At 53.1% G+C, this 21,724-nt stretch overlaps 1 protein-coding gene across 15 annotated transcripts in view; it reads left to right on the top strand.

Annotated features, from left to right (window-relative positions):
* Positions 1-21,724, top strand: part of Arhgef10l (Rho guanine nucleotide exchange factor 10 like) — a 149,982-nt gene that overhangs the window by 109,395 nt on the left and 18,863 nt on the right. For all 15 annotated transcript variants that reach the window (XM_031379288.1, XM_031379283.1, XM_031379280.1 and 12 more), the window contains 5 exons: positions 2,524-2,645; positions 8,176-8,262; positions 11,504-11,727; positions 13,178-13,332; positions 18,723-18,871. In XM_031379288.1, coding sequence (XP_031235148.1) covers positions 2,524-2,645; positions 8,176-8,262; positions 11,504-11,727; positions 13,178-13,332; positions 18,723-18,871 — 737 coding nt within the window. The remainder of the gene's footprint in view (positions 1-2,523; positions 2,646-8,175; positions 8,263-11,503; positions 11,728-13,177; positions 13,333-18,722; positions 18,872-21,724) is intronic.

Here is a 21,724-nt window from a genome sequence, read left to right as displayed (position 1 = left end):
GTGGCCTTGTTGGAATAGGTGTGGCCTTATTGAAGTAGGTGTGGCCTTGTTGGAATAGGTGTGGCCTTGTTGAAGTAAGTGTGACCTTGTGTTCTTGCAGGTTTAGTGTGAAGAACTTGGTCATAGGAGCCTAGCAGCCCCAAGTCCCCTTGTGGGTGCTGCCTCATGCCACAGCCAGGACCAATCCCTGTGTCTCAATGTCACCTATATGCTGATGAGCACTTTATCCACCTTTTATTACTGCGAATGCTAGCCAGGTTTTTTTGTTTTTTGTTTTTTTGTTTTTGTTTTTTTTTTGTGGGGATGGGGACTGTAGCTTGAGGGGTGCATTCCACCATGGAAGGGAAGGAGGGTGTGGAGGCAGGGCCTTGAGGCAGCCGGTCACATCCCATCTGCAGCCAGGAAGCGGAGAGAGATGGATGCTGGAGCTCCGCTTTCTTTCTCCTTTCTGTTCAGTCTAGGACTCCAGCCTAGGGGATGGTGCCGCCCACATTCAGGGTGGGCCTTCCCTCCTCCCTTAACCCAGGCTAGAAATTCCCTCACATACGTGCCCGGAGGTTTTTCCCCATGGTGATTCTAGACTGTTAGGTTGCAATCAGGGTTAACCATCACACTTTGGTGCTTCCTGATACAGGAGCATGCACACACACATACATGCACACACACATACATGCACACACACATGCACGCACACATACATGCACGCACACATACATGCACACACACATACACACACACACATACATGCACACACATATATGCACACACACATGCACCCACATCTGTACACGCTCATGCACACACATGTACACACATGTGCACACACGCGGGGTAGCCTTGTCATACTGGATGGTTGATATGGGCTGGTGTATGAGAAAGGAAGGCTCCTTAAAAGGCAGAATTTCTGGGGCTGATATTAGTTTCTTTTCTCCCCCGTCCTCTCACTCATTCATTAAAATATTAAAATGTTTTATTTTTATGTGTATTAGTATTTGTCTGCATGTAATGTCTGTTCACGTTTGTGCCTCGTTTGGATCCCTTGGGACTGGAGTTATAGACAGTTGTGAGCCACCATGTGGGTGCTGGGAATCAAACCTGGGTCTTCTGGAAGAACAGCTAGTGCTCTCAGACTCTGAGCCATCTCTCCAGCCCCCTGCCATTCATTCTTTGAGTCCGTGTATTCTGAACTCTTAGTCTGTGCTGAACGCTGCTGCAGGGTTAGTGGTGAATGGCGAATCCCAGACCCTGGCTTACAGTTTACGACCGAGGGACCTGTGGTGACACAGATTCAGATGGGCATAAAGACACCGAGGGAAACAGGTCAGGCTTCAGTGAGTGCTCAGAGGGGCTGCCATAGCCAGGGTGGTCTGAAAGGGTGTCTCAGAGGAGGCTGCCTTCGAGCAGAGCCCCGACTGCCCTCCTCACCATCAAGTGAGCAAGCACCATTTGCTGGTGTAGACCTGTATACCAGCAAATGTTAAGTCCAGAGCCACAAGCATCTGGCTCAGTTCTTGAAAACAGGAACCTTTGCTTATCCTGTCCCAAAGGCGTCATCACGGATCCCATTGCATCCATCAGGCAGAGCTCACCTGGTCCAGTCCAGGCCTGGAACTCACTGTGGCGCTGAGGGTGACCTTGATCTTCTGATGCTCCTGCCTCCATTTCTGAGGGCTGGACTACGGGTGTGTGCACCACACCTGATTCATTTCATGCTGGGGATAGAACCCAGGAACTCTCTTTCTTTCTTTCTTTCTTTTTTTTTTTTGTTTTTTTTTTTTTGTTTTTTGTTTTTTATTTTTTTTGAGACAAGGTTTCTTCTGTGTAGCCCTGGCTATCCTGGAACTCACTCTGTAGACCAGGCTGGCCTTGACCTCAGAAATCCCCGTGCCTCTGCTTCCAAGTGCTGGGATTAAAGGTGTGCGCCACCACTGCCTGGCCAGAACCCAGGAACTCTTTCATGCTAAGCAGATGCTCCACCAATGGAGCCTCATATCTAGCTTTATTATAATTTCATCCCTTACCCAGCTCACGGCTAGACTGGATGGCCATTGAGCCCCTAAGGTCTGCCTGTCTTTACCTGCTGTCACTGGGGTTATAGATACTCACTGTCACAGCATCCACAGGGGCGCTGAGGATTCGAACTCAGCTCCTCATGCTTGCACAGCGAGCGATTTACCCATCACCCATCTTCCCAGCCCAGTCACCCTTTCATTGGCAAAAGAATTGAGGCTCAGGGGGTTGGAGTGTCTGCACAGGTTGATCCTTGGGTAGGGTCAGGCTGGGACTCAGCCCTCTGGTTTCCCAGATCCCTGCTCATGGTCCATAGCCTGATGGTCCATAGCCTAATGCTTGGCGTCATCTCCCACCAACAGGCATATGGAGTAGGGGGGGACTGATCAGAGCAATGAGGTCACCATGGGACCTGGCCTGCTGGGGTCTGTTGCGACTCCCAGGGCCGAGGGCTAGTCGCTATTGCTGGGGCTCACACCCTAAGTTTCGTCTACCTACTTCCTCTTGCTGCAGGGGAGGAGAACCAGCCGGGATGGCTGTGTCCTGATGAGGACAAGAAAAGCAAAGCCCCGTTCTGGTGCCCTATCCTGGCCTGCTGCGTCCCCGCCTTCTCCTCTCGGGCCCTCAGCCTGCAGGTGAGTGGACCCGGCATGTGGTAGGTGTGGAGGCCCTGCCTAGCCTGGGAGAGCCAGTGTCTAGGTAGAGTCATTGCAACTGGAAAGGCTTGTCTCAGTCCAGCTTATAGACCCAGGAGGCCAAGCCATTTGTTCTTGTTCTGTGAGTTAGCATTCCCACTGAAAGAGGTCTGTGCGAATGACCAGCATGGGTCACAGGGTGGAAAATTCCATTATTTCGTGATAGTGAATACTAGCCACCTCAAGTGTTGAAGGCTTGACTCTGGACTGTGCCCGATACCACCAGGCCAGGGCTGGCTTTGGTGGGACTGTCCTTATCCTGGGATGCTCTGTGACATTCATACCCTCACTTGCCCACTGCATTCTTCTCATGTCTAGCTGCACTTCTTGTCATAGAGGTTAGAGTGGCATTTCACAGGAGACGAAAGCCCAGCCAGGTCTTCCAAAATGACAGTCAGTAAGGGGTTGGCTTAACCTGATGACAGTCTCCATGCTATTCACCACCAGGAAGCTCGCCCCCACAGCCGTCACTTGTCCCTTATGTCCTGGCAGAGCCCGCCCCTCCATCTGGAGCAACTGTTGTCTATCCTCTCCCAAGCAGATGAGGACCCTGAGCTCTGGGACGGGCGAGCGAGCGTGGGACCCAGCACAGATAAATAGTCGCAGGAGCCGTGCGGGCTGGGCTGTAGACTGGGGCGCTAAGAGCTGAAAGAGCACCCTGGCGATGTAAGTTCATCGTTCATTCCTTCGTTCATCTGTCCGTTCATGGGTCATCCCTGAGCACCTACTGTATACTAGAACTGGGAGTGAAGTGGTGGCCAGGATGTGCGAGGTTCCCACCTCATGAGGCCTTCAGTTTAGTGGACAGAGACAGGCAGGACCTCAGCACACAGAAGGGAATCGAAGGGAATCTAAAGAGGAGACACAGTAGGCCTGGAAATGGGGGCTACATGGTTAGCAAGTTCAGGGAGGCTCCGTGAGGAGGTGGCATTAAACAGAGATCCATATAGCAAGAATGATACAGACCCCAGAGGGCCCTGGGGACCCACATTCTAAGTGGTCAGATCAATACAGAGCAGACAAATCAAAAAAAGGGAAGGCAGGAAATAGGACCGAGCTTGGCTTAGTTCTCTCTCTCTGTCTCTGTCTCTGTCTCTGTCTCTGTCTCTCTCTCTCTCTCTCTCTCTCTCTCTCTCTCCTCTCTCTCTCTCTCTCTCTCTCTCTCTCTCTCTCTCTCTCTGGTCTTTTGAGACAGGGTTTCTCTGTGTAGCCCTGGCTGTCCTGGAACTCACTCTGTAGACCAGGCTGGCCTTGAACCCAGAAATCCGCCTGCCTCTGCCTCCCAAGTGCTGGGATTAAAGGCGTGCACCACCACCGCCCGGCAGAGCAGTCAGTGCTCTTAACTGATCGGAGACTGATCTCTCCAGTCTCCGATGTCATAGTTAAAAAAAAAAAAGTTATCCTGCAGAGTATGGACTGTATGCGCCTTTTTAAAAAGGGAAATAATGAAAAGAGTGGGGGTTACCTGGGGACCTTGGCATGGAAGCCAGTGTCCATGGAAAGGTGACAGTCTGGGCCTATCCTGCGTTACTTAGCCAAGGGTGACCCTGGGTGTGGCCTCTGCAGCAGGGGCCCAGGTACACAGGTGACATCCAAGTGAGCCCTCATAGGTCAGAGAAGGATGGTGGCGTCCCCAAGCTGGCTTCTGTCTCCTCTGCCATCCAGGACCTGGGAGGATGAGTGAGGGCCCGTGTGTTTCCTCACTTGGAGCTACTAGGGCTCCAGAACGTGGGCTGTCAGAGTGCTCAGCCCTGCTCAGTCATTCCCAAGGAGCCTCATGTTAGCTGAGAGATCCAGGCATGAATATCTATGGGTAATGGGCCTGAAGGAAGGGGCTCCTGGGGGACCTGCCAGAGCCTGTCTTGCCGTATTTCCTGGGCTGTTCTAGCTCAGCCCTGCCCTCCTCCCACCTAGCCCAGACAGCTGTGCCCCATCAAGCTCCGTGCTGGCAGCGGGATGAATTAGAGGGGAGACTGCCAGCCTTGTCCAATTACGGAGGGAACAGATGTGCATGCAGGCTTCTCTCCCACTCATCCGGGTTCTAAGGTGGCCACAGGAGTGGGAAGCCAGCCCATTCCTTCCCCGAGGAGGCTAGAGTTGGGCAAGGAAGTTGCTGGCCCCACCTCTTTCCTGGGCAGACAAGACCTTGGCTTGTAATCGCTCGGTATAGTGAGTGTTGAATTCTGCTCTTGCTGGCGGTTGAGGGGTAATGCTCTCCTCAGAGCGGACAGCTGTGCCCATGCTGGGCCGTGCCAGACCTCTGTCTCAGAGGAGTTGGCCATTGGAAAAGGGCGAAGATTGGGAGCCTTCCTGCCGGAGCTGTTCCCCACCCTGAAATGCCCCAGTCGTGTGACACTGGAAAGCTGTTGTAGCTCATGGTGTAAAGTCACCGTCTTCAGTCTCAAGCGGAGAGACAATTGAGTCCCCTGACTGGGTCACAGTGAAGATTTACTGATATGGTTAGAGGTCTGGAGAGATGGGCTAGTGGTAAATGCTTACCACACAAACGAGAATCTGATCCCTGCACTCATATAAAAGAGATGGGTGTGTACTGTAGCAACCCCAGTGTTTCGGGGGAAGAGGCAGGTGGGGCTCCAGGCTCAGTGAGAGACCCTGTCTCAAAAAAGGAGGTGACCTCTGACCTTCAGACACATGTGTGCACACATGCACATGCATATGTGTGCACACCTGACACAGTTGTGTCTGATGCACTCAGGGTTCAAGGAACAGAGCAGACCACCTCAGCAGGTCCCCTGGGAGTTCCCAAAGGCCGGACCACTTGGGAGTCTGAGGATTCTTTATGGGCCTTTGACTCCTTTCCAAAGTAGGGGGCCTGTTCCTAGAGGCGTAGTGGGAAGTCAGGGTAGGACATGTCACAAACCAGGCTTGTCTGAAGGCCTGCCTGGCCACAGGTGTGGGAGGGTGGAGTGTGTCCATTTTGAGATGCTTTAACTTTTAAAAATTACATTGTTTATTTATTTGTAGGGGGCTTGTCACAGTGCACATTTGGGCATCCATTCTATCCTCACCGCCCCCCCCCCCATGTGGGTTTAGGGCATTGAACTCAGGTCCTTGGGCTTGGTGGCAAGCCCCTTTACCTGTCAAGCCATTTCTCCAGCTCTCTGAGATGCTTGAGGCTAGAGTGCTTTGTGGCACTGGGGTTGTAGCCTGGCCTCTCAGAGGCTATGTAGCCAGACAGCTTAGCCCTCAGCTTCCGAGGTCAGGAGCCTCTGTTCCGACAGTGGCCAGCCTTCATTAGCCAGAACTGGTAATAGTTTGTGTTCTATGGCTAACAAACAACAATGTTATACAAATGGGTTTTACTTAATTTCAGATGTATTCAAGTTAACGACCCATCATAGCTATCCCAAATTCACCTCATGTGAACTTGACACACAATCATATCTCCTATGTCATTATTAATTTCCAAATGAAAACAATTACCAGGTCATAATTATACCTAACATGATTCATCTATCCTTTCTCCAACCAAAAACATATTATAATCAAGTTGACAATTAAAAATTGCCATCACACCTGGATACTGTAAGAAGAAAAGATGTTTATGTGGCTCACTGTTTTAGAAGCTGGACATCCAAAGTTCAGACAGTCCCAGTCCTTTCCTTGGTAAGGTCTCAGGGCCATGGTGTGATGATGGGGCCAATCACATGTGGAGACCAGTGTTTGGTGAGACTAGAAGCCTGTGTTCATGGTCACACTGGTTCATTTGGTAACAGCTCACTCTCAAGGGAATGAACTGGGGTCCCATGAGAACTGCATCCATGGAACGATGTACCCTTAACCTAATTATGCCTCTTAAAGGTCTTGCCCCTTTACACTGCTACCTGGGGACCAGGCTCCTAGCACGCAGGCCTCTGGCGAGCACATTCAAACTGTATCCGCTGACCTGGTTGCTGGCTGTGCAGTTGCTCAGCTGTGGTTCATGCAAAGTGCTGAAGAATTCTATGCAGGCCGTGAGAGCCTCCAGGCTGCTGGGTGCCGGGCATCCAGGCCTGTGCTCCATGCTGTTTAGCTGTCTTCTTCAGGCCCTAAGAGCATCGCAGCCGTAGGTCAGGTCCCCACTCACATACAGGGAGCTGATGTGTGACTAGGGTTGGAGCCAAGGCTAGCTCCATGCAAAGCCTGCCTCCCTTGGGCTCCTGGCTTCCCAGAAGTCAGCTTCCAGTCACAAGCAAGCCTGAGGTCGGATACTTGTCCCTTAAGGAAGTCCATAGTTGTCACCACCATCTCAGACCCATGTCTGCCACTCACCTGGTTCATGGAATTGCCATGGCGATGCCTGAGCCTGGGCTGGGATGGCACTGTCAGCCAGGCAGGGGTCCTGGCGGCTTCTTGCTCAGTGTGTGGGCCCTGGCTTTCCACCTGGGAAAAGTGGGACACTGTAGCGCTGAGGCCACTCTCCTGGAAAAAGTGGGATACTGTAGCGCTGAGGCCACTCCCCTGAAAAAAGTGAGACACTGTAGCGCTGAGGCCGCTCCCCTGGTACTTGCAGGGAGAGAGAGCACCAAGGGACTCTAGTCCTGCCTCGGCCCTTAACACACTGTGTGACCTCAAGCCATCCCTGTCCCCTCTCTGAGCTTCAGTCTGACTGCTACATGAGGAGGGGTGTCTGAGGCCCTCTCGCCCAGGATGGTTAGCAATTTTGGTAGAATGTCCCAGCAGAGCGAGACTTGCAGGCTCTTCACCAGCAGAGGGCAGCACCTGCCTGGGAAAAGACCCAGTGTTTGTCTCTGTGTCTCTTGACACAGCACCTTCCAGCCTGGCCCAGTGCCCTCTCTGTGCTGTCCAGAGAGCCAGGCTTTCGAGATCAGAGCAGGAAACCAGGCTCTGAGAGGCTGCCCAGCAGGAGGGAACATAGGCTGCCCAGAAGGAGGGAACATAAGCAGCCAGCGGCGCTCAGTGATAGGTGGCTGCCAATCAAGTTCCTGTTTCCATGGGTCCCCTATGCAAGCCGCCTAGTCCCCTGTCCCAGTGGATCCTTCTGTAGACAGATACTGATGCAGAGCTCCTGTGTCTCATATTCCCTTCCTCACAGCTTTCTGGAGCCGTGCAGGAGGCCCCTGGGGGTGCAGGAGCAAGCAGGAACCACTCACCTCCCCTGTGACCTAGCGCTGGCCCTGGCCCACTGTGGACTCTGTCTTCTCCATTTATAAAATAAATGGCTTGGATGCGCGTGGGGTGTGGAGGGGGGCTTAGGGGCCCACAACAAGCCTTATCTAGAAGCTGCCTGCCTGGTTCCTGAGCAGCAGTCAGGCCCTTTCTGGACAGAAGGTTCTAGAAGGGCGATGATCCGATCTGAAGCACAGGGAGCTGCGTGTGACCTGTGTCACTTTCTTTGACCCTATCCTCAGGATGCTCATTTGGGGGCTGATGGGCTCAGGAGCCTGTCAATGTTAGTTATTTTGGCACCTCACCGATTAACCCCACTATACTGTCTCTGTCTCCACAGCTTGGGGGTCTGGTCCACAGTCCTGTTAACTCTCCCCTGCTGGGCTTCTCGGCTGTCAGCACTTCCCTTCCACAGGGCTACCTTTGGGTAAGTGGCGAGTGCCCTTTGCACGGCTGGGATGGTGGTGATGGTGATGGTGGTCTGTCCTCAAGATGGGGACAGAGAAGGCGACACACAGGAAGGAGTCTGAGAAAGCTAACAGCCCTAGATAGGCTTCCTAGGGACCTTGGGGCTTGGAGGTGGGGGGTAGAGCCTCATCCATTGTAACGGAACTCAGGGAGCGTGAGGCTTTTGCAAGTGACCAGACCTCCAGGAGATAGAGGAGTAGAAGCTGTGCAGTGGCCTGGATTTCAGAGGCCTGGGACACAGGAGGCTGAGGATACAGGAGGCCTGGGGTCACAGGAGACTGGGGTCACAGGAGGCTGGGGTCACAGGAGGCTGAGGATACAGGAGGCCTGGGGTCACAGGAGGCTGAGGATACAGGAGGCCTGGGGTCACAGGAGGCTGGGGTCACAGAAGGCCTGGGTCAGAGGAGACTGGGGTCATAGGAGGCTGGGGTCACAGGAGGCTGGGGTCATAGGAGGCTGGGGTCACAGAAGGCCTGGGGTCATAGAAGACTGGGGTCACAGAAGACTGGGGTCACAGGAGGCTGGGGTCACGGGAGGCTGGGGTCATAGGAGGCCTGGGTCATAGGAAGCTGGGGTCACAAGAGGCTGGGGACACAGGAGACCTGGGTCATAGAAGGCTGGGGTCACAGGAGGCTGGGGTCACAGGAGAATGGGGTCACAGGAGGCCAGGATCCTAGGAGGCTGGGTCACAGGAGGCCCAGGTCATAGGAAGCCTGGGTCACAGGAGACCTGGGGTCACAGGAGGCCAGGGTCATAGGAGGCTGAGATCATAGGAGGCTGGGGTCACAGGAGGCCTGGGGTCACAAGAGGCTGGAGTCACAGGAAACTGGGGTCACAGAAGGCTAAGGTCACAGGAGGCTGGGGTCATAGGAGGCTGGGGTCACAGGAGGCCAGGATCCTAGGAGGCTGGTATCACAGGAGGCTGGGGTCATAGGAGGCTGGGATCACAGGAGGCCGGGGTCACAGGAGGCTGGGGTCATAGGAGGCTGGGGTCATAGGAGGCTGGGGTCACAGGAAGCTGGGGTCACAGGAGGCTGGGGTCATAGGAGGCTGGGGTCACAGGAGGCCAAGGTTGCAGGAGGCTCAGGTCCCTGGCCTCACCCAGCGCTCAGACATCAGCACTATTGCTCATCATACATGGAGCTTCCATCCACCTTCTCTATTTCTGAGAGATTCTCAGCAAAGCCCTGTCTTTCAGCCCTGTGCTCCTTGGCTTGCTGTGTGTGACCTCTTGCAAGGTTCTGGCTTCATTAGTCTCTGGTCATGCTCCAGAACACACTCCTTCCTGTCTCTGTGCATTTGTGCCTTGGCTTAGCCTCAGACTGTAGCACAAATATTGCTGTTTTTCCTCACTGTTTCCCAGTTATCCTCAAGTACCTTGTGTATCTATTCATCTATGCATGCATCCACTTACCCTGTCCATCCTTCATCTGTTCATTCATCCATCTACCTATGCATTCATCTACCCATCTGTCCATCCATCCATCATCCATCTATCCATCCATCCATCTCTCCATTCATCCATCTATCCATCCATCCATCAGCCATCTATCATCCATCTATCCATCTATCATCCATTATCCATCCATCCATCCATCATCCATCCATCATCCATCCATCCATCCATCCATCATCCATCCATCATCCATCCATCTATCCATCTACCCATCCATCATCCATCTATCATCCATCATCCATCCATCATCCATCCATCATCCATCCATCATCCATCTATCATCCATCCATCCATCCATCCATCCATCCATCCATCTATCATCCATCCATCTATCCATCCATCATCCATCCATCATCCATCCATCATCCATCCATCCATCCATCCATCCATCCATCCATCATCCATCCATCCATCCATCCATCCATCCATCCATCCATCTATCATCCATCCATCATCCATTATCCATCCATCCATCTATCCATCTACCCATCCATCCATCCATCATCCATCTATCATCCATCCATCCATCCATCTATCATCCATCCATCCATCCATCATCCATCTATCATCCATCCATCTATCCATCCATCCATCATCCATCTATCATCCATCCATCCATCCATCCATCATCTATCCATCATCCATCCATCATCCATCCATCATCCATCCATCCATCCATCCATCCATCCATCCATCCATCCATCATCCATCCATCCATCTATCATCCATCCATCCATCCATCTATCCATCATCCATCCATCCATCATCCATCCATCCATCCATCCACCCATCCTTCCTTCCACACACCCACTGACCCTACCACCAGTTGCCTATGCATACGTGCGTAGTGCACCTACCCATTCACTTGACAGGTATACCTCGGCTGCATATCATGATCTTGACACAAAAGTGAAACTGAGCAAGACAGAGGGTCCTTTTAAAGAGACCCGGGGCTCACTGGATTCTTCTTGGGAGGCCTCTGCAGGGGGAAGCTGGGAGCTATGTGGGAGCTGTGTGGGCCACTTTACTGTAGTTCTTGTTACTTGATTGCCTTTGGCCCTGAAACTAACTTGTTTCCTTGTAGCTGGGAGCACGTGACCTTTGTTGAGTGCAGGGTGTGTGTGGATAGAAAAGAGGGACTTTCTCTCTCCATCACTATCCCTGAGAGCTGTGTGCTGTGTGTGTTTGTGTGTGTGTATGCGTATCTGTATGTATCTGTGTCTATATGTCTATATATGTGTATGTGTGTATGTTTCTATGTGTGTCTCTGTGTATACGTATGTATTTTTCTGTGTGTGTATATGTGTGTCTGTGTTTCTGTGTGCCTATATGTCTGTATATGTGTATGTGTGTGTTTCTATGTGTGTGTGTATGTGTGTCTGTGTGTATACATATGTATGTTTCTATGTGTGTTTGTATATGTATGTTTGTGTATTTGTCTGTGTATCTGTGCTTGTGTGTGTATCTCTGCATATCTCTGTGTCAGTTTGTATCTGTCTGTGTGTGTATGTGTATTTCTGTGTTGTATATGTGTGTATCTGTGTGTATCTATGTGTGTGTATCTCTGTGTTTGTGTCTGTGTGTGTGTGTCTGTACCTGTGTGTGTCTATGTGTGTGTTTGTGTGTATCTGTGTGTGTGTGTCTGTATGTATCTCTGTGTGTGTCTGTGTATATGAGTCTGTCAGGGTGTGGTCCCTGGGAAGGGATGCTCTGTTTGACAGCTTCTCTGGACCTCTGCTCCTAGGTTGGCGGTGGTCAGGAGGGTGCTGGTGGCCAGGTGGAGATCTTCTCTCTGAACCGGCCTTCGCCGCGCACTGTCAAGTCCTTCCCCGTGGCGGCCCCCGTGCTCTGCATAGAGTATATTCCGGATCCGGAGGAGGAGGCTGAGGGTGCAGAGGACAGCCGGGCAGCCACTGATCCCTCAGTCACAGTGCACCCCACTGTCTGCCTCGGATTGCAGGATGGCAGGTGAGGATGAGCAGAGACTACCCTGCCAGGTGGATGTCTGCAGGAAGTCCCTCCAGCTCTGTGGGCTGCTAACCAAAGCAGCCTTCCTCAGATCAGTGTCACCAGGAGGATGGGGACTGGAGACAGCCAATGTGGGAGTCCCCCACCCTCGTACCTCTGGCACCACTTCCTGGCTGTGCATCCTTAGACACCATATCGAGTCAGGCTCTTGTCTGAGGTGAAGCTCAGGACTCCTGCAGTCTCCCCCCTGCTGAGTCATCGAGTCTCAAGTTCCTGTGGGCAGTGAGGCTTAGCGTCCACCGCCATGCCCGTCCCAGTGCAGACTGTGTGGGTACAAGAAGGCCAGTCCTATCTAATCATGAGAAAATCGCCCAAAAGAGAATCCCCCTGCATCTGTGCTCTTCACCATGTCCTGTAGAATGAGATTGTATGTCTCCTGAGTACCTACTGTGTGCCTCACACATTTTGAGTGGGATCTCTCACAGGGACTTTGCCTCCTGGAGCTATCCCTACTCCTTTCTCCCACACAGGGAGGAGCTGAAGCCAGTGTTCCAAGGAGGAGATTAGCCACACTAACCTCCCTGCAGACCAGGCTGGGCCTGTAGCCTAGTGCCCAGGCTGGGCCTGGACTTCCAGGGATCTGGTGAACACCTTTAATTTTAGCTTTGAGCCAAGATAAATTTCATGTAATATAAAATTCACCATTTCAGGGGGCCTGGAAGTGTGGCTCAGTGGGAAGAATACTTGCACAGCCCACACATAGTCTGGGTTCTGTCCCTAGAACCTCAAACTGGACATGGTGGCCCATGTCTGCGATCCTAGCCCTTGAGAGGCAGAAGACAGAGGATCAGAAGTTCAAGGTCACCCTTGGTTACAGAGCAATTTTGAGGCCTGTCTGGATCACATCGAGACCCTGATTAAAAAACAAACGACAACAACAACAAAAAAACCCAGAGTGAAACAGACCACCATTTTAGCCATTTTGAGGTACACAATTTGATGGGTTCTGGCAATCACGACTTAGCTCCGGAACATTCTCATTACTCCCCAAAGAAGCACATACTCATTGCACGCTTTCCTTGAAAACTGCTGATCACCCTTGGCCTCTGAGAGGTTGCCCTTGGGTATACCCTGTAAATGACACTCAGTGCCTCATGGCCTCTGATTCTGGCCTCTTCCCCAACGGCCCTCAGGTGGGCATCATGGCCCCATTGATGGAGAGAACGGAAGGTCACCACTCCAGGTCAGCAGCTGGGAGTTGGTGGTTGGATTTGAACTCAGCTCTGGGTGGCACTGGAACCCAGTACTTTCCTCACTGTATTCTGGAACTGGAGCCCTGACTTGTCCTGTGACAGAAGCCAGGGTTGCTGTAGGAGAAATGAGGCTGGGCAAGTGAAGCCTCATGTAGATCCGTGCCCATGAGTCATAGTGATACCATCTTTCCCTCCAGCATCCTGCTTTATGGCAGTGTGGACACTGGTACACAATGCCTGGCCACCTGCAAGAGCCCAGGTCCACAGCCCGTGCTCTGCCTGCGTCACAGCCCCTTCTATCTGCTCGCCGGCCTACAGGACGGGACCCTCGCTGCCTATCCTCGGACCAGTGGTGAGGACCGGTGGGTGGGTGGGTATGGGAGTGCCTCTGGACAGCAGCTTGTGCCTGGATCCTCTACTAAGAGATCAAACAAGGACCACCAAGGAGGTGGTGCTGGAACTGGCCGGCCTCTCAGACTGGAGGGGTTCTGAGACCTGGCCTGCCCTTATGGGAATCCCTGTAGGAACCTCTCTGTTCATAAACAAACCCTGGGGGACAGTGCTCCATGGGCTGAGAGACTGTGGGTAGTCTTGGAAAGACCTGGCTTCTTGCTCAGGCTCCTCCCCTGTGACACCTATGTCCCCAGTGAGTGGTCCCTTCTTTGTGCCTGGGGCTCTTCTTTTGTAAAGTGAGAATTAGGTGGTATACACCTCTCCTGGTTCTGGTGAACTAAAGCAACTCAGTGTGGGCCGGACACAGGCCGGAATGAGTGCTGAGAAGGAGAGCCATCACTGGCCAAGTCACTGAGCCTGAAGTGGGAGAGCAGCAGCGCTAGGCTGCAGTGACGTGTGCTCCCGGAACAGTGTTAAACGTGTGACATCCCCTCATCTTAAGTCTAGATGCTATCCCTGGAGAGTCACCTCTGTTCCAGGCACCAGTGTGATGAGGCTCTGGGGAAGGGGACTCTGGGGAGGAGCACAGCTTGTTCATAGCCCTGTGAGTGCCATGCCTGGTTCCTGAGCCCCAAGGCTCACTCAACCTCAGGTTGGTGGTGAGGCATGGAAGCCCCAAGGCTCCACAGCACCGTCCCCTCCCCCTCCCTCCCACCAGCTCAGCTCAGATCTGAAGGCTGTGTTATCCTAGCAGCCTGTTGCAGGGCTATAAACGGATATTTGCAATGAGGGTTTTTTTTTCCTTTCCCCTACTTGGCACTATGTTGGTATTTTTAATTAGCTTTTGATAAGGCATTTATAGTTTTTAATTAAAGGGGGAAGAAGGGAAAAAAATCCCTCTTACCATCAGACAGAGCGGAGCGTGTGTGTGAATGTAAATCCTGGCTCAGATGTGCTAAGGTAGACAAGAGGTTCTGAAGGGACCACCCATCCTCCTGTGCACCCTGGACACCATGATTCCGGCTTCATCCAGCCCTGACTACTCATGGGACTGGCTTAGGTGGGCGGGGCTGGGGCTGCTGGAGCTTAATGCCACAGCAGTGGCTCAAACAGCGGAAGTTAAGGATCAAGGCCCATGCCAGGCTCTCAGCGGCATCTTGTGGGGACGCCACTTGGGTCTTCACAGTCCTCATGAGGATGTCTCCCTTTTATGCACCTTTGTGTCTCGATTTCCCCTTTTATGAGGACACCTGCCGCTCTGGGTTAGGGACCAGCCCAGGTCCACTAATTACATCTGTAGGAATTGCTGTCTCCAAGGAAGAATAAATTCTGAGGGATCAATACAGGGTTGGGGCTGCAGCTGAGTGGATTTGGGGGAGATATTGTCCAGTCCTTGATGGGGTTTTTGGTTTAGCCATTGGTCTTCAGCCTGAGGATGGAGCCTGCTAACTTGTTAGAATACTCTGAGGGGGTGGGTATTCCACCTCATTTTTGGGGAGTCTGCCCTGCAAACATGTGCTCCCCCTGATATGTATTAAACACCTACTGTATGCTGTGAATACACCTGCTAACAGGACAGACATGTCTCCTGCCCTGGTTTAAAGTCTTCAGAGGGAGGTCAGAATAGCCATGTCACCAAGCAGGAAGCCAGGGGCTCCTGAGGTCAGATTACAGTCCCTGTTAGAGCCTGGCTACCTGGTACGATGGGGTGGACGGTCGGGGCCTATGCAAAAAGACTGATCCTGAAGCTGAGAACAGAGAGAAGTGGCCAGGCAAGCGGCGAGTTGAGAGAACAGCGCTTGGAACAGAAGGACCAGTATGTATAAAGGCCAGAGGCAGAAGCATGGCTGGCATCATGGGGGACCCCCCGAGAGAGAGTGAGGTAAGAGCCAGACTAAGTGGTTCTGGACAAGGTCTGCGGTGGCTAGTTGCTCACGAGAGCCTTGAGTTTGTCTCAGCCTATTGGGAAGTAGAGGGAAGCATTATAGAATTTAGGGGCTGGCCTCCTTGGCAGGAGGGTGGGTACGCCTGGCATCACACCCTCTCCAGGATCCCTTCTCCTCGTGTCTGGTTTGGCTATGGCTGTCATGGCTAATGAGAAGTCTTTCCTTTCCTGGGTTCTCAGCCACCCTGTGGCGCCCCCAAGAGGCGATCCCCAGCATTAGAACCCATGGCACCATGTGATTTAACAGAGCCCTCAGGGTCCCCCTGGCTCAGGAGCAGAGACTCTCTGTGCTGCCCCTAGGCCAGCCTAAAGGTACCCCTCCAGAACCTCTCCAGGTTACCCCAGGTGGCCAGGAGTATCTGGGAAGTAAATTGCTTCATCCTGGAGCTGGTGTTGGATTGTCATCCTGAAGTGACAATCTCATCACCCGTGAGGTGGAGGTGCAGACAGCCCCTCCTCATGGGCTTCTTGTGATGATTCCATGTGCAAGCTTCCCCAGTGCCTACAAGGGGTACCCCCCCAATGTCCCCAGAGTGGGTCCCTCTTAGTCTCAATGACTTTCACTCTGAGTTCCGCCTCCCATCAGCAGCTGGACCCCTGTGGAAGCCCAGTAGGCTGTGTCACCTGAGGCTGGGGGAGAGATGGCCTTTGCTGAGACAGGCCTTAGTCTCTGCTGACCAGCTATGCAGCCTAGATAGATGGGCTGTCACACGGGGGCGGGTGTGGACCGGTGAGCACAGGTTCTGGACCACGTGTGCTTGCTTAGGAAGGGAGGGCGAGAGGAGGGGCACAGCCCCTCAAGCCCTGCCCAGGCTCAGCGATTATCTTTGTAGTCTGCGAAGCTGGTAGATGGGGGCTGGAAGGACCCTAGAGGACCGTCTGTCAAGAAAGCCATGTCCCAGCAAGGTCAGCAAGGTCAGGGTGCCCCTGTGGGCTCTGCTGGGGGCTCCTGGCCAGTGTTCACGCTGATAGAAAATTCTATTTACTTTTTATCAGAGTTCCTTGCTAGAGAGGGCTTCTGGGGACACCGGCCCGTGACACTGAGATGGTCAGTGGACGTATGGCCCTCAGGACTTTAGCTGCAGTGACAGACTGTCCCTGGGTGGCAGACTCAAGGATCTCTCTGCCATTGCTGCCGTGCCCTTGGGGGAACCACGGTTCCAAGCCTCTGAGATACGACCTTGGCGTCCTTAGCTCCTTTCCCCCCCAGTCTTTTCCACTCCACCATCTGAGCCACAGTGGCAGAGGCTCTGGCATCTGGCTGTAGACAGTCCTCATCTCCTGTCACTAGGGGGCGCACAAAAGCCTTGTATTTCCCCGAATCTGGTATTCTGGTCCAGGGTCACATTTCTATGGAGGCCACCTACACCTCCCAGATACCAGTCCCAGAGGAGAACTTGTAGCAGGGCTTGGAGGCAGCCAGGCCAGACCCAGCTCTGGGTTTAAATGCTGCTTGGCCCAGCGCTCCTTGGGGGACTCACTCAGGTTCTCTACTGTGGCCTCTGTTGTCACCTTTAATTAAATGGTGCCAGCTTCTGGCTTCTGTAGACTATCGGGAGCCAGTGAGCAGGGATGACTGTGTAGCTGTGACTTGGGTAATTGAAGTGACAGTATGTTAGTTATAAGGCAGGGCTCATGACAGTATCTGCCATGTGGGCTTGTGGGAGTTAAGAATCCGTTCATGGACAGAGCAACTGGCACAGACTCGAAGGGGACTCAGAGTTGACCACTGGCACTTTTTACCGGTGCCCCATGCTGTGTTGGGTCAGCATATACAGCCAGCCCCTTGATTCTTTGCAGCATTCTGAGGGGTGGGGGTGGTATATGTGGTCGTTATACTCATTTTAGAGATAAGGGAACGGAGGCTCAGAGAGGTCAAGTCCCTGTTCAAATGGATATGGAAGTTCAGAGCCACAGACTGCTCTGGCCTGGCTCGCTAGCTCTGTATGTGGTCATACTCTGAGCTAGAAAGAGTGGTACTGTGTGTAGGAGAGGGGTTTCCCCAGTTCTTAATGTATTAGCTAGGGTAGGAGTATGCAAGCAAGGTTCAGGGGGAGCCTAGAGGTGGGGGACATGCCGAACACATATGGCCAGAGGACAAGGAGCGGATTTTGGTGGCTTCCCCATACAACCTGGTTTCCTACATCTTTGGGGACGGCCCTTCTCAGACTTGTCACACAGCAGCAGACCCAGAGGAGGGTATGACTGTGGTGAGTGGCTTTGTGTTCTCTCTGGGGACCTACAGGAAGGATGACGGGGTTCAGGGCACCCAGTTCTATCCTCTCTCCCTGGCCCCAGTTCCCTCTGCTCTAAGGCAGTGTTTCTCAACCCTTGGGTCGCAACTCCTTTGAGAAGTCAGATGACCCTTTCACAGGGGTCACATACCAGATGTCCTGCGTATCAGATATCCACAATATGACTCATAACAGAAACAAAATTGCAGATATGAAGTAGCAGCGGAAATGATTTTGTGGCCAGGAAGGTCACCTCAGCAGGAAGAACTGTATTAAAGAGGTGCAACATTAGGAAGGTTGAGTTTTAGGGTGCCCTACTCCTGTCCCCCTGGCCTCTCCCCTTCAACCTCCTTCCTGCCCAACACCCTGACAGTCTAGAGCAGCCACTGGGGCGTGGTGCGTCTTGAGATGTGACTTGGGATGTGTCTTGAGATGAAGGCACGCACGGTCCAGCCACTTTGCTTGCCAGGGAGTGGTTCTCAGTGAGCTGGGCATGGTTGGGGGCGGGGCGGGAGAGACTCGTTTTTAGGCCAGGCTGATGCTTTGGTTTCTGGGATAGGCAGTGGGGGCTGCCACCCCTCAGAGCCTCTCATCACGCCCCCTTCCCAGCCCCCACATCTGGTAGCATCTGTGGAGGGAAAGAGGTTCCGGTCTGAAGGAAATCGTCACACTTTTCAGATGAGCTGTGGTCTCAGTCAAGTCCCTTCCCCGTCCAGATGGGGAACTAAGAGTCTGAGAAGGTTAGGGAGGTGTGCTCAAGGTCCTTAGAATCAGGGCCATGTTGGTCACAAGTCTCTGGACTCTGGGATGCTACCTCCTGGCAGGTACTAATGTGGAAGTTGCCTCTCCCCAGAAGCCCCTGTGTCTCTGACCTCCAAGTGTATTTTCTTTCCTTGGTGCTTGGCATATCAGCTCATAACGATTGGCTGTCACTGTCTCTACTCTACCCAGTGTGGTTTCCCAGATGGCAGGGCCTAGAACCTCCCCTGCCTGTTCTCATCACCTAGCTCATCTGTGGAGTGAATGAGTGAGGGAACGGGAAGAAGAGAAATCCAGGGTGGTCCCGGTTCAATGGGGGATAATGCCAGTCACCCCAGTGAAGTGAGGGTGAAAGACCACAGGGAATGGTATATGGAGCCAGCCTCTGACCTGTTCCCTTATCTCCCATAGGTGAAATTCCCTGGGACCTGGAGAGCCCTCCCATGTGTTTATCTGTGGGCCCAGGGCCGATTCGCACACTGCTGAGCCTGGAGGATGCCGCATGGGCCAGCTGTGGACCGAGGGTCACTGTATTAGATGCCACCACTCTGCAGACTCAGGTACTATACTCAGGATTTGTCGCTGCTGGGTGGAGATACACCCATCTGTGGCTCCTGCTCTCTTTAAGCAGAGGTGTAGCCGGAGGCCCCTGGGTCCTATCATGCCCAGTTGTAGGCAAAGCTGTGTTGTCTCTGGTGGGATGAAGGCCTGGCCTGGCTTCACGGGCTCTGTTAAGCTTGTTGGCCCACCTTGTCACATCCTGTGTTCCATCCTTAGTAGCTGGTATAAGCTTCGGTGGCTTCCCAAATGGCATTTTGGTGACATTTGCCATTGTTGATTTGTTTGGATTATTGATTGATCAGATATGGCGCCAGACCCAGGGGGGAACCTGGAAAGGTCCCCAGACAGGCAGGCTCCTCTGGCATGCCCCTATGTGCAGGCTTGCTTCCTTGTCTCCATTAGGTTGTCCGCCTGGGACACATCTGATCTGACGATTGATAGCTCAGGTGCTAGGCAGAGCTTGGTGCTCTTCGCTTGTAGGTGGTCAGGGTGGGGTCCTGGAAGAAGACTCAATCAACACTGGAAAAGGAGGAAACTGGGGTGTAAGGTACTGTGGGTGATGATGAGTGTGTGTGCGTGTGCGTGTGTGTGTGTGCATGTGTGTGTGTGAAGTCCTGGGAGATGTGACCTGCGCTCTTCTTATTGTATGTCCCTATTTTTGCTGAAGGCTAGAGGTGAGTGTCTGGGCTCTGCACATGAGTTTGTTTGTGGTTATCTCTTGCTTGGCCAATGCACACCTTCATGCTCACCCCATGGGAATACTGGTTTGTGGTCCGTGAAGGAAGACTACATACATGTCTCTTCCCTGGGTCCTGTGACTCCCTGTGGGAGGCAGAGCCAAGAGGTCTGTAGATGACCTCGATTGAGGAGACTCAGGAGCCAGAGGCCCAGGAGAGCCAGTGTGGGGTTTAGTCTGACACAAAGGCCTGAGAACCAGGGAGGCACTAGAGCAAAGGCCAACTTCAAGCTGGCAGACCCAGGATCCCAAAGCATTGGGGTTCCAAGGGTGGCAAGACCTTCCCTCTGTCTTAGCTACGGAGGCAGAGAGAAACTCTCCTCTCTCAGCTTTGTGTGCTGTGTTGATCACTGGCTAAGGGGAGGCTTGCACACTTCAGGAGACCATCTGTGTGCCTGCCTACAGCTCAGATCTTCCCCTCACACCAGACAAGCCAGAGTCACGTGTGACCAAACACCTGGGCACTGGGTGTTTCAAGCAAGTGATTGTCTGAGGTGACGCTGAGTGAACCGTGCTGATGGAGCCATAGTACCAGCCCACACTGGCGGGGGGTAGGGGGGATGTGTAGAGGACATGGAAGAAGTTGGATGACAGACCATATGACAGTTCTTTAACAGGGGAGGCTTTGTCATGTGAGCCACATGGTAAGCTGTGAGACACCTGTCCGTGTGTGTGTGTGTATGTGTGTGTGTGTGTGTGTGTGTGTGTGTGTGTGCAATCTTGGGTGTCATTCCTCAGGTTCTGTCCACCTTTATTTTCGAGACAGAGTCTCTCAGGTCTTGGGACTCATCAATTAAGCTAGACTGGCTGCTCATGTTTCTCAGGGATCAGCCTGTCTCCATCCCACCTTGACCCCGGGGGACTGTGATATAAGCATGTGCTCCCCTTTTAAAGTACGAGTTCTGGGGGTTGAATTCATGTCTACATACCATACCGTCTCCCAAGCCCCACGCTGTCCCTTGTAGAGAGAGAACTGGGTCTGCTGGGGGCTTCTTGGCTGTCACCATGGGGTTTGTCCCATTCAAGAGCTGATTCAACATGACACTGAGGGCCTGTGACCTCCCTGGTGCTGCTGGGCTGTGCCACCGTGACCCAGCGGTGTGGCCAGTGAGAGCAAAGCCCCGGTCTCCTGAGCTGTTGGCTCTTGTTCTCCTGAGATACGGTAGAGTGGAGAGAAAAACAGGTGGCTGTGACCACAGACCGGAACCCTGCTGTGCCCTGGAGGACCTTCATCACTTCCCTTCCAAGCCTTTATCACCTCTTCTGTCTTGTGATAGGACGGTAGGCAAGGTTAGCTGGCACACCAGGGTCCTGTGGTCCCCAAGAGACATTGCTACAGAAGGCTTTTTTAGGAAGGGAGTTTGGGGAGCTGAGGATGGTGGCCGCTGTGGAGTTGGGGACCAGTCTCGTACGTGAGGAGGTTGGGCTACTCTCACAGACTCCCCGGCTGTCTTGTAGACTTGATCAGTGGAGGCTTCTTAGAGGGCAGAGTGGGCAGGATTGTCACAAGCAGTAGCTCCACCTCCGACCCAGCCACTGTCGGTCCATCCCTGATGGTAGGGCTCCCCTACACCCTTGGAGGGAGTATGGTTTGTGATGAGAGCTGAGATGGGACCCTGCCTTTGTCTCCGCTGTGCTTCGTGACCTTGGGTAGGTCTCTGAACCTCTCTGTGCACGGCGGTTGGACATCCATTATCCTTATTGGTCCAGCTCTCTGACATTTGGCTGCACGAGGCCTAGGGGTCAAACTGCTTGCATAGGTTGAGATGTCGGTGGTGTGGGAGCCTTGTTAGCCTCCGTAGGCAGTACAGGCCTGCGGGTCTCTCTCACTTCATTGGGAGAAACTCCATCCCCTCTTGATCCAGGAGTGCAGGCTGCACACAGGGAGTTCTGCAGAGCCAGCATGGGTTGCTCTGCCTGGCTTCTGTGGGCCAGTGTTGTCAGGCTCTGGCCAACCGCCCCTGGACTCTAGGGACCTCCTGGCTCTCTCGAGGTTGTGAGACTTAAGATTAGTGCTGTATCTGTTGCTCTTAAGGTGGGATCAGCATGACCTTTCACCTGCTCTGGGCACCCGGCAGGGAGTCCAGGGCCACAGTCGAGGAGGTCCCCTCAGCAG

The sequence above is a fragment of the Mastomys coucha genome, unplaced genomic scaffold (genome assembly GCF_008632895.1).
Source record: "Mastomys coucha isolate ucsf_1 unplaced genomic scaffold, UCSF_Mcou_1 pScaffold18, whole genome shotgun sequence".
Lineage (NCBI taxonomy): Eukaryota > Metazoa > Chordata > Mammalia > Rodentia > Muridae > Mastomys > Mastomys coucha.
The sequence above is the reverse complement of the archived record's forward strand: the minus strand, read 5'-3'. Positions and strand labels throughout refer to the sequence as shown.